Consider the following 12,615-nt stretch of genomic DNA (forward strand, 5'->3'; position numbering starts at 1 on the left):
CATAATAATAAAAATAGCCTTTGGACCCACTGCTGCAGCTTTTACACTTCATGTAAATTTAGATTATAATGAATTAATTTACCACGTGGAAATGATGCTTGATTCCACATCACACATTCACCTTAAAGGTTCATCGTAAATCCGACCGCTTGTTATTTGACACCGATTTAATATTTGTTTTGAAATGTGATCTGAGCCGTGAAGTGGTAAAAGGCAATATACTGTAGCAGAAAAACATCTGTTATCGAGGATGAAGCAGTTTGCAGCCCATGATAGACAAATAATGTAAAAGCTTTCTTTATCTCGGGAGGATGTCTCTCTGTTGACAGGGAGTCTTTGACTAAGAAATGGATGTCGATGGATGTTTTCCCTGTTCTAAAAGATTTCGTCTTTGTAGTGAAACATTTTTTTTTTATAACTCAGAATTCTGATTCACACCCTTTGGTTCTTTAGTTGTCAGAGACTCAGACAGCGGCATGTTTGCCTCGTTAGTTCATGGTGAGGTTGAACGCAGCTGCACAGAGAACTGGGCTAAGTGTTTAGTTACAACCTCAGAGTCTTTTACAGATCACTGGCTGCGGGAGATACTGGGCTGTAAAATCCTTTGATCACACTGTTGGGGAGATGTTTGCAATCATTTCTAAATTTCCAACCCACTTTCCGCCGTATCGTGAGCTAAAGAAAAACAAAACGTACAAATGTTTTCAATCTAAAATGAGGAAAGGTAACAGTAACTGCACAACATGGAGCTGGTAATCTATGAATCATTGGCTTTATCTCGATAATGAAGGACACATGAACAAACACAAATATTGCAGAAAGAGAAATCAATACCCATGGGTATGCTTGTGTACATGCTTTAAAATAAAATGTGTTAGCTTTGCAAAGCCTTATATTAAGCCTTTTATATGTACTTTTCTCTTTGACGCCCTGTATCTGCAGCATTACGGACACACAAACCGGCCAGAGTGTGCATTTTAAGGTAAAACAGGTTGAGGGCATGAATCCTCTGTTACATTCAATCATAAGCCAATCAGAATGTTTTAACATAATCAGTAAGTAACTAATCAAAAGATTTCAGGACCCAGCACCACCCAACACTAAACCATCCCAACCAACCCATGGTGGGGTTATAGGAGAAGTAAATATCAGAGTAATATCAAGTAAATATCACTAACAGCTTGTGTGGTGGAGCAGACATTTAGTAAACAAAACCAGTACAGTTTAATTTATTTTTTAAATATCACAGCCTCAGAGTTATTTACATTGTGTTGTATTCAAACCAAAGAGCTTATTTGCTGCATCGTGCGTCATTCCTTAGAGGAAATACCACAACTGAAAAATGCAAACTTCCTTTTATGAGCACAACGTTTTGGCAAACAAAAGACTCCATGACATACAGCCGCAAGATTATAGTGCGGGTCTAATTTGCCATGCAAACGTTATAGTTATAATATTAAATTTACACAAAGGTCCAATACATTTAATCTTTACAGTAGGCTCATATAGTGGGCGTGCCACTGGGTTCTTTACTGATAATGGCCAACTGAAACAGGGATGTGGCCTTGCTCAGCCAAGATTTCTGATAAAAAATGGTGACAAACGCACCCCTGAACTTGTCACCTGAGAGAGTGTACAGAGCCAGGTTAAAGAACGTGTTGAAACCAGCCAGAGGCCTCGAGATTATATATACAGCATGGACAATCCGCTCCACCATGCATGGGGCCTCCTGCATCATTCGAGTTTCTATTCGCAGAGCGCGCAGCATGTGGTACGGCAGAAAGCACACAACAAACACCACCAGGATCAGTACAGTCACTCGACGCGCTCGCATCCGATTGGGAGTGGTGGTGTACGGCCCGTCCGCCAGCTTTTTCACGATACCAATGTAACACAGGAACACCACCACTAGGGGCAGTAGGAATCCGACCGCAGTTAGCAGCCAGCTATACCAACGCACATCGACAGTATCCTCAAAGTTATACGCTATGGTGCTCGCAAAGTCCAAGCAGTAGGTGTTGTTGTTTTTTTCTGTCAAAGATATCATTGTCAACATGGGCGTGATTTCGGCGGCAGCAATTGTCCAAACAGCCACACATGCTATTATACCCCAAAGCTTCTGCTGCACCTGAGCTGACCTCCACGGGTACGCCACCACCACGTAACGGAAAAGCGCGTGACACGTCAGGAAGAGGATGCTGCCGTACAGGTTGAAGTGAAACCCGAAGCGGACGAAGCGGCACATGAAGTCGCCGAGCACCCACGCGTCTGCGTTGCTGTAGTAGTGAACCAGGAAGGGCAGGCTGAGGACGTAGAGGAGGTCGGTGACCGCGAGGTTGACCATGATGATGCTGCTGCTTTTCCAGGGACGCAGCTTTGTCACGTACACGCAGATGGAAATGACATTTCCCACCAGACCCACAATGAAGATGATTGAGTAGGCGATGGGCAGGAGATAGCGTTTCAACAATTGATCCACTCTAGTGCAGTTGTGAACCTCTCCATAGTAGAGCATGCTGCTGGACATCGCTGAAACCTGTTGAGTGCAAAGAATAAATACAGACTTTTAACCACATACAGCTGCTTCTGATATATTTAACAGTTTCGGTGCTATTTGACACTTAAAATCTGTATTACATGATTATGTGATAAGGCTAGTTTACACATCAGCATTCATGTGGAGTGGGGTTGACACCTGTCTCTCCTTTTAACTCTGTTTTGGTCTCCACCAGTGTTTGAACATACACTATCTCACTTTTTGCCTTCTTAATGTTTCACTGTTCTACACAAATAGTATTTTCAGGCGACAACATTTTACTAAACAATGAATCTTTTGGGCCATAAAAGATGAATTGTTTTTAAAAAAGAAATAAATCTGAAAAACGCTCAGACTCCATGGAGCCGAGGGAATAAATCCCTGTGGACTCTACTTAACAAATAATATATTTTTTTTTCCATCTTTAACGTTTTCATGAATGAAATCTGACTTTTATCTTGGTGGACAAATCAACACTTTTAGTGCAAAACATCATTAAATGTTCCCCTCACCTCTCATATCACTGTCAGAGGAAACTACTGCCAAAGACAGGAAGGAATTGGAAGAGGCGAGAGCAGACTGAAAGACACAAATAATCAAGAAAACTCAGTGGGAAAGAAACAAACAATTTTTTTTCCCCTCTCCTCGTCAACACTCTGGTTTCTTAGAGCCTCTCAGGATATGACAGCACCTACAGCATCCTGACTGTGATGCCAGCTTCTTGTAACGCTATCAGTGCTCTTCTCATTCTGGATGTAAGGAGATGTGTGAGGTGTCATTTACTGAATTTATACTTTAAAATTGATTCTCTTTGCAAAAGATAAATTGTTCAAAGCGTATTGGATGTGCTCAGGTAAGTGTTAAAAGGTGTGCACAGAGAAACTGACTCATAAAAGAAATGAGAAAAATAGTTTTTTTTACTCACTTCTAGTTAGAGAGTCTTCATCAGCGCTTGCTCCAAACCTTCACTGTCTTATCTCATCTTGTTTTCACAACCATTCCTCTGTTGCTCCTCCTACGCGCTTTGCTCATCTCTCCATCCAGTTTTCCACCACCTATAAGGAGGGAAACTCCAGCATATTTTTGTTGGAACGCCCACATTTATTTGACTTACCTTCAGCCTTGTTTGTCTTTACTTCCTGGTGTAATGCTTGAGCTGATAAAGTGCAGGGGTCTCTTTTATTTACTCGGATCAGGTTTCAGTTGCACTTGCAAAGAAAAGAGAGAGAGAGAGAGAGAGAGAGAGAGAGAGAGAGAGAGAGAATCAAGTTTAATTTGTTTAATAAAGTTTTGATAAATTCAGTTCAGAAAAATAAACTACATTGTGTTGTTGGGGGTCCCTACTGAGGTCTTGTTATTTAACAGGCGTGACACTGCTGAGCTACTTTTGGCACAGATACAGGGAATGAGGAAGTATTAAGATTCCAAGAAAATGTCTGTCTGGTAAGTGTTAATCAATACTAAATGTGGATTAATCTGGTGATAAAGCAAGTTGAATCAAATCCTATTTATTTATATAGTACACTGAAAATCAACAGTTGAGCGAACATGGTTTACAAAAGCAAAATAAGACAACATTTTTTAAACAACACTAATTTAAAACAGTGAAAAACAAAATATCATTTAAAGCATTGGTGGTAAAGGAAGTCCTAATGTGAGATGAGACAGTAATCCAGAGTTTAGGGGAAGCAACAGAGAAATCTCTATCATGTGGAGATGTGGATTGACCAGAGCTGACCTGAAGATCACCTGAGTTTTATACAGGGTCATCATAAATCATCATAAATACTATATATCAAAAAAAGCAAGACCGTTTTCAGATTCAAAGACCCAAAGTTGGACACAGAGACAGGGAATTTGTAGGTAATTGTTTATTCTACTCAGGCTTGATATGTGGCATGACACTGGTATAGAAGCACAGTAGGTCAGCACAAGAAAGAAGTATGAACTTTTGAACATCGCGTGAGGATTTGCAGCCATACTGTATGTTACCACAATATAGCAACGGAGCAATATGTGTAAGCTGGTGATGATGAGATGAGACACAGGTTTGAGTCCATATCCTTACACAATGCATGTCCTACTGTATGTTCTCTGCGAGCTACATTCTGTACCATTTGTATTTATCTGATGCTTGATTTTGACAGACATAACTTTATTAATTATCACAACTAAAGCTATTTTAACTATGTCAAGATTGATTTTTTTACAAGCATTTGATCGGATATGCTTGTAAATCTGATTTGGGCTGCAGTCTAAACAGGGCCTAAACACCTAACCTTTATATGGTTTAACCCGAACCTATGTCATTTTGTCATTTGTCATTTTGCTTTGAACCTTTTGTTTGAATACATCTTGTTGACTAACAAAGCACATTTTGAAAGCAACAGTCATGGTACAAAAATGACAAGGCTGCAGAAAAACAAAGAAAAAAACGAAACAAATACTGGAATGTGATGACCAAACTGACAGGGACTGATTAATGAGGAAAGACTAAATATTGCAGGTGTAAGTAATGGAACACAGATGAACATAAGGAGCTCATCAAGCTGCTGAACTTGGAATAATGACAGGAATTAAACATATCTGCAACAACAGAAGAATGCTAGTTTCAGAATGAAACAATAAATGCCTCAGAATGAACAGATGTTACACATTTTGTCTCTATCACGCTCATAAAACAAATCATATTCTGTCACTTCAGCTTCTTCCATTCATCTTTGCTGCCATAAACTGTCTCCATTTAACCGTATGTTTCACCTCTTTCTGTGTTTTACCGAGTCTACATCCAAATTCCCAGCAGAAGGTATAAAAACATCACAAAAAAGTCCAAATTCAACTCAATTTATATTTCCACTCACTCAAAAGAAAGCACTAGAGATTAAACATAATAAAGTAGCTTATTTCTCTATTTGTTCTAATTGTTCATTTTAAGGATTAATATTGAGTGAATGCATTTGCACGTCCTTGTATTTCAACAGGTGCAAACACTATAACTCAGTGTGACTTACCTCAAGTCCTCAGCTGCTATTAACCCAGTTCCTCTTCCTCGTTTACCGAAAAGTATAAATAATCTACAAATAAAGAGTGTATGTAGACTCTTCCCCCAGTTTCCCTCGACGTGATGATAAGATCAGACGAAATCATGACAGTAAAAGAAGTTGAAGAGGTTTACAAATGTTTATTTTACAAAAGAAGAGCTAGAAAGTATGTGAACAGAGTTTTATACTGTAGATCAATCTAAATCGTGGCTTATTTGTTGTGTTGCTGTTGCAGTCTCTGAACCGGCGAGGGTTTATGTTGCAGATAAATATTGTCCGGGGTTAGAGAAAAATGAATGTGAAAGATCAACTTGATAGAAATAAGCGAATGCCTCAGAGGCAGCTTGCTGGAGATGACTGGAGGGAAGAGAGAAATAAAAAGATAAGGAGAAAGAGAAGAAGAGGAGAGAGAGAGGGTGTTTACAGCTTGGGCATCCTGGCAGCATTGAGGCGCATGGACACACAGGAAGCCCCGGCAGCGTAACGCATCTCCCTCAGCATCCCACTCCACTCCTTCTTATCCTCCTCATACCTATAATGAAGACAGACGAGAGTCACATCTCATGACAAAAGCAAGACGGAGGGAAACACACAGCTCGGTGCCATACGTTGAGGCGACTTACAGCCAGACATCGGTGACTTCTGTGGGAGCCACCTCCTTGTTCTCCATCTGAACCATGGCGAAGCCGCCCACAGCGTACAGAGAGCCGCCGGAGCTCAACAGGTTCACAGAGCTTCTCTCCTGAGGAAAATCGGTGAAAGGCTCCCACCTGAGGAGATATGGCATCATAGGAGAAAGGTCAACTGTGAGATGGAGCTTTGACTGTCCATCGCTTTTCAACCTTGGTGTATTCACTGAAATGGAGCCTTTTATTCGATGTTAAGATGAAGGAGACACATAATGTGGAAGGCAGTGTCCAAAGTTATACTGAGTAAATAAATAATCATTATCTGAACACTTGTTCGGAAAGTAGTAAAAGGAACTTTCTAAGAATAATTTAATTACCCAGTCGATGCAAAACATTATGTATTTTCTGTTGTTGTTGTCATCTCCATACTTTTGTGGAAACTGTGATTTCCTCAGGTAAGAAAGGTCATTGTAAATAAGCTGAAGCTTCCGCCTACACACTTTTGATTTATTGAGAGTTTAGTTCTTTCATCTTTGGAGTAGTTTTGTCTTTTGAAAATAAACAGATTTTTTTTTTTATTACAAAATTAGAAATGCTGGAAAATGTGAAACCCTTTTTACTACAAAAGGTTTGCTTAAAAAGGCACATCAAAGTGGACAGTGTAACACTGAATCAATGAATAAGTAATGAGCGCTTCAACTTATTATAATGTCATTAAATCTGCCTTCATTATTCTTATTTAATAGCAAGTATTTATATATTCAGAATTGTTCAAAATGGCCTGTTTTCCTAAATGCAGCTATATGAAATGTGTCACGTTGTTAACCCGACTAAAAACAGACTCATACTTGGCTGTGGTAAAGTCGTAGGCTTCACATGTGGCAGTAAGACCCTCCTCGTTGACTCCACCTGCCACCACGATCTTGCCGTTGTGGATGATGGCTCCGAACATGGCTCTGGGCGTCTTCATGGCTGCCAACTCCCTCCACTCAGACTGTTTGTGATTGTACGCAAACACCTTGTTGAGGGCTTTGCTGCGGACACAGAGATCATGTTGTAAAACATGACATTCATTTACTGTAAAGTATGGATTGCAGAAAGTTTATATTATACTGTATATAAACGTTCAATATATTACATATATGTTATATTTTCTACAAAAACATGAAAGCAAAAATAAAATCAGTTAAAATAAAAGGTATGCAAATAATCATATATATATATATATAATATATATATAACGTCATGCATCCACAAGATGACTCATCTGGATACAACACCCACGATGTGATGCAATATGCAATAATATAAAAGTCTCTATGTTCTCATTTTATAATAATACATTTGATAGTAATATGATAATAAGTACACTTCACTTTGAATATGTATTTTTGCTGTGTGTGCTAATGTTTGCACATGTATTTGGGCCTGCCCCATATAACACATATATTTTTTGTACGTAACATTTTTTTAAATAAAACCTGTATTTTACTGGCAGGAATTGTGATATTTTTTTTAAATCCTCAACACAAATTCTTTCTTTATTAGACTTTTTTTTTTCCTATTGTATGGTTTTGGATTTATTTGTTCCCTTAATTGTTGTTGGTGTTTTTTTTTTCTTCTTTTAAATTAAATTAAATTAAATGTATTACAGGTAAAGCACATCTTGTCTTCTCACATCCTGACGGCAACAATGCACTATGATCAAGTGGGGAAAAAAGAGTAGACCCCATATTCTTAATGTAACTGCACATGACGTGTTGTATTTTCCACTGTCGGAACACATGAGACCATCCTGGACTGCAGTAGTGTAATGGCTGTCTATACATGCAGCCTGGCAGCATGATGGACGACAAACAGCTGCAGAGCACTGTGTGGCACTTCTCACATACACTCACAAGCAGACTCATTCACTCACTTGTCATCGGTCTTTCCTCCAATGCAGTAGACCAGTCCTTTGTGGGACACGACAGCGTGACCGTGGATCTTCAGAGGAAGCTTTTTGGTCTCACTCCACTTCATTTTCCTGTAGACAGGAAACATTTAGAGGCTGATTTTGAAAGAACTCTCTCACGCTGTGTCCAGTGCAGAACATTAAGACGGTTTTATAGGCAGAAAAGTGAATATAATGTACTACCCATAAGTATGTTATTGAAAGAGAAAAGAATGGCATCTTTTCTGGCATATGAAGGCCACTGTAGTTTAATGACATGCTTTGGAGAGGGAGGGTTCAGCAGCTGAGTTCTGTTTGGAACAACCTGCGATCTCACCAAAAGATGTCAGTTATTCTAACACAGTGGACCTTCAATCCAAAACACTCAGCAAGTAGGAGAGCTGATTGACAGCTGGTATTGTCCAATAAGAACTTGTGAATTTCTGGTTGCATAAACTGACATGGTGCCGGTCAAATATCAAATCTTGGGGCTTCATAATATGTTCTATAACTCTAACATTACCACTAACTGTAACTAGACTATAATTATAACTATACTCATATGTATATAGTGTCTGTGTAATATAAATATACAAAATTAAGCTGAAGAATGAAACATCTTTCTAAACACTGAACAACAACCACGGCGAATTAGAAGGTTAAGATCACATCAAAACAGCACACGTTTTTTTATATAGTATAGTATAGTAAATGATCTCCTAAAAACAGACATATGTAAAAGCCAACAATGACACTAACTCGACATCATAGCACATGACAGAATCCAGCGACACGTTGGTCTGGAGGTCTTTTCCAGCCACGGCAAACAGCAGGTTCTCACTCTCTCCCATGTTGAAAAGGCATCTTGGCGAAGGCATGGGCGGCAGAGCAACCCAGTCAGAAGAGAGTGGATCCAACTGTGGAGAAAACATAATAATACAGTACATTAAAGAGTGTGGAAGGCACCCTCTTAGTGCCCATTAGCTCTTTGTCTTTATCGCCTCATAAAGAAGGAAATGAATCATAGTCCTGTATGGTATCAACATATTGATTAAGCTGTAAAAGTACTCAAGAGCTCGTCCACCTCCTTTACTATCTATTTCACTTAGACCTCGAGGGCAATGTGGGGGAAAAACACTAGCAGCTAATTTTCATGTAATCTACATTCTACACTTTTCTGAGTGCTACCACTTGTGTCTGTTGATTACAATAAAAGCCTTGAGGTGATTTGCTTAGTTCAGCATTCAAGCTGCAAGTACCAGTTTGGCAGGGAGTGAGGTTTAATTAAAATTCTGCCAACCGGAATCTTTAATTAAGACAATAAATCATTTTCTTCCTCCCAGTGACAATGTCTCCCGCTTGGTGAACACAACTTAGATACATCAGTTGTCAAAATGGCTGTCATGCACTACACCTGGCAGTTACACCAGCACTCCCTCCAGCTGATTCAGCTTTTATTTGACCAACAGATAGTTAACACAGGTTTTTAGGAGATTTAGGGCCTGCTCATCTGCTCTGACTACAAGGTTAGGAGCGTGGTTATTCTTAACTGTAATAATAAACGACATTTTGTGAAGTTGTAAAGGGTCCAGTCAGTCAAGTCACATTTTATAAGAATAGCGCATACAACAGGTGTAGACTGTGGGTAAAATTTAGCAACATTTATTGGGGAAGTTGCATGTCGCAGCTGAATATCCTTCACCTCACATCCTTTCCAGGTTTGCTGGTGATACTATATATATATTTAGATATATATATATATAGATAGTGTTCTTAGTAATAGACCTTGTGGAGCATAGAACCACAATGTCTTATCATATTGATTTAGTGAGGGAAATGTGGGAGAGAAGACATTTATAAATAAGAAATATGAGAAACATTTCAAAAGTAACTCTCCTTCTCATTGAAGCAGTAAGTGCTGAGACAACTTCTCCACTCAATGTAATTCATGTTGCGTAAAAATGCATCAGCCACGCTCACCAAATAGACGTAACACTGCAGAGGCATGTCCTTGTTCTCCTCATCCACAAACAGTCCACCAATGATAAAGAGCTGGTTCTTCTCCGACACCAGGCTGACGTGGTTACGCGGCACTTGCTCGGACATGGCCGCCAGGAAACACTCGTTCTCGACGACATCGTACGCCACCGCGGCTGTGTCGCTGATCATGAAGATGAAGTCACGTGTGTACATGCCGTGTCGCCGGCTGTCATTCAGGAACCCAGGGAAAAGGCTGTCCTCGTCCTCCTCCTCCTCACCTCCTTCCTTGTTGGCACCTTGCTCCCCTTCTTTCTTCGTGGGTTTATCCGGAAGCTTCCCCTTGAAGGCATCTCTGATGACCTGGATTGTCTTCTGAAGCTCCGGGTCAGCCTTGATGATGTCATCCGTCTCCACTCTGTCTTTGAAATACTTCTCTGGCATAAGTCGGAAGCGAATGCAGTTGAACGCGTCCTTCAAGACCTTGATGCGCTTATCTCTATCATGGCGGACCCAAGCCATGAGGGCCTCAAATACCACCTCTTCCCTTTCCACATTCAGTGAGTCTCCGCCAATAATGGCAAACAGTTCATGGGGTGCCAGTCTGAGGAACTCCTCATCTTTGTAGAGGGCCTCGAAGCGGTCAGCGATGTAATTGCGTGCAGCCACTGCGAGCCTGGGACAGCTGAGCACCAAGCCCATCCTGAAAATGGCCATGCAGTTGCTCAGGGATATCTTCTTCTGAAGGTAGTTAACACACACCGTGAAGACAGACGGGATCTGGAACCTGTTTGCCACAGCAATTATATCCTGCACATTGTCATCGGTGAGGTCGATCTCGGCTGAATACAGGTACTGGATGATCATGTCGAGGATGGAAGGGTTGACATCTTCCAGGACCACCTCGTGGGTGTTCTCCACTTCCTTGCCATCTTCTGTGAAAAAGACATCCCTGAAGTATGGACTACAGGCAGCCATGATCAATCGATGGCAGGGGAAGCTACGGTCCCCTACCTTCAGGTTGCAGTCCACAAACTTGTTCTCCTTCAGCAGCTCCTTTAGCCCATCCTGGAGTAAGGTACTCTGAAACAGGCGCAGCTCCTCCTTGATGGCATTGGGGTCCATGGTGTGTCAGGAGGGGAAACGGCACGCAAGCAAGGAGGTCTGTGGAGAGAGGAAGGAGGTGATGGCCACAGGTCCTTTTGGCAGTCGGTCCTGGCTGGAAAAGGCAGAGTAGAGAAAAGGTTCCCAATGTGAAGACCCTGCAATTTAATCCTGTCCCACTCTAAATATAGCTCCCTCTGCCCCCCCTGCCTGCTTCAACTCCAGTGGAATCTGACTATACCAAAAATCACAGCACAGGCCTCGGCTCGAGCAGCTGCTGTCACAGACTGAAAGAAGCAACTGGCTGCTGGGGGATATGCCACCATGATTCAGCTCCTGGAGTGTCATGTGGCAGGCTAACAGCAGAGACAATGCTGTCAAAGCCCTCAAATAGCTCACTACAAACTCAACGTATGACTGGGAGGGTATTTAGAGCGGTCGCTGTCACAGTCACAAGTATAATATGCGTAACTCTTTCCTTTAAATCATCACCTTTTTCTTTAACTCTGATTTTCCATTCTTTGTTTAATTATTTACAGTCTCATCTAGCCACGTTAAAGGCCAAGTGTGTAACATTTAGGAGGGTTTATTGGCCAAATTTAGATACATTAAGTATAATCACCTTAACCCTCTTATGACCATCATGATAATCAGGCTGCCTGGATTTATATAGATTTTATGGCTGTAGGAACAGTAATGTCAAAACATTTTCAATGAGTGAGCCCCTTTCTGCTCCTTTTACTTTTACTTTTGATATCTGGCAGTTATTCAGTTAATCAACCGTTTAGGAATATGGGTCTGAGAAGCTGTGACGCACTTGTGAATCTTGTCTTGTCAGTGTCATGACAAGTATATGGGCACAAAGCTTTATTTCTCTGCTTTCATCCATCGGTCTTCTACCACTTTATCCTCCACATGAGGGTAAAATTGTGTTGCCTGAGAATAAAGCTTTTATTTATTTATTTTTGAAGTTTCCACCATTTTTGCAATGCAAAAAATGTCATGATTGACATCCTTTTTGGTACGCAGAGGCCACCATAGTCCCTTAATGAGCTTGGGAAAGGGAGGAGTGAGTGGGGGACTCCTCTCACATTAATTCTTATACACTGGACCTTTAATTGTTTTTTGGATTTCAGTAAATAGTCCTTGACAAATTTGTGTTTTCAAACTTTACTTTCTGTGAAATATTTCTAACAATTGAGTGTTACGTGTCACAACACTAAAAATGGAGCAGCAAAGTTTGAGGCAGGCAGCTGTGTGCAGAAACAGGTGACACACACACATACACACCAATCAACATTGTCTGCCTTTCCCCTGCTGGATGGATTGTTGTTCTGCTGCTTGATGTGTGTGTGTGTGCGTGTGTTACTCTACAATGAAACACTTTGCATTTAA

General features: G+C 40.7%; 2 protein-coding genes across 3 annotated transcripts; both read right to left on the reverse strand.

The window, feature by feature from the left end:
* Positions 1–1,234: 1,234 nt before the first annotated feature.
* On the reverse strand, positions 1,235–3,494 carry LOC131476518 (2-oxoglutarate receptor 1-like). 2 transcript variants are annotated; one of them, XM_058654763.1, is made up of 2 exons: positions 3,462–3,494; positions 1,235–2,536 (listed from the first exon to the last, which is right to left on the reverse strand). In XM_058654763.1, the coding sequence occupies exon 2, from the start codon at positions 2,525–2,527 to the stop codon at positions 1,502–1,504; it is 1,026 nt and encodes a 341-aa protein (XP_058510746.1). In that variant the 5' UTR covers positions 2,528–2,536; positions 3,462–3,494; the 3' UTR covers positions 1,235–1,501. The 2 variants fall into 2 exon arrangements, with proteins under 2 accessions (XP_058510746.1, XP_058510747.1); XM_058654764.1 differs by lacking the exon at positions 3,462–3,494 and adding an exon at positions 3,049–3,109.
* Positions 3,495–5,697: 2,203 nt separating this feature from the next.
* On the reverse strand, positions 5,698–11,331 carry LOC131455671 (kelch-like protein 41b). Its single transcript, XM_058623479.1, has 6 exons — positions 10,120–11,331; positions 8,899–9,056; positions 8,125–8,232; positions 7,055–7,240; positions 6,201–6,347; positions 5,698–6,109 (listed from the first exon to the last, which is right to left on the reverse strand). The coding sequence occupies exons 1-6, from the start codon at positions 11,239–11,241 to the stop codon at positions 5,998–6,000; spliced, it is 1,833 nt and encodes a 610-aa protein (XP_058479462.1). The 5' UTR covers positions 11,242–11,331; the 3' UTR covers positions 5,698–5,997.
* Between the last annotated feature and the right edge of the window lie 1,284 nt (positions 11,332–12,615).

Source organism: Solea solea, chromosome 2 (assembly GCF_958295425.1).
Source record: "Solea solea chromosome 2, fSolSol10.1, whole genome shotgun sequence".
NCBI classification, from domain to species: Eukaryota; Metazoa; Chordata; class Actinopteri; order Pleuronectiformes; family Soleidae; genus Solea; species Solea solea.

Excerpts from the sequence above, each read along its gene's own strand:
- LOC131455671 (XM_058623479.1), bottom strand. The coding sequence starts at position 11,241 with ATGGACCCCAATGCCATCAAGGAGGAGCTGCGCCTGTTTCAGAGTACC. Across the intron at positions 8,233-8,898 it reads GTCATGTGCTATGATGTCGA|GAAAATGAAGTGGAGTGAGA; the intron begins GTTAGTGTCATT and ends TCCTGTCTACAG. Across the intron at positions 6,348-7,054 it reads TACGACTTTACCACAGCCAA|GTGGGAGCCTTTCACCGATT; the intron begins GTATGAGTCTGT and ends ATATCTCCTCAG.
- LOC131476518 (XM_058654763.1), bottom strand. The coding sequence starts at position 2,527 with ATGTCCAGCAGCATGCTCTACTATGGAGAGGTTCACAACTGCACTAGA.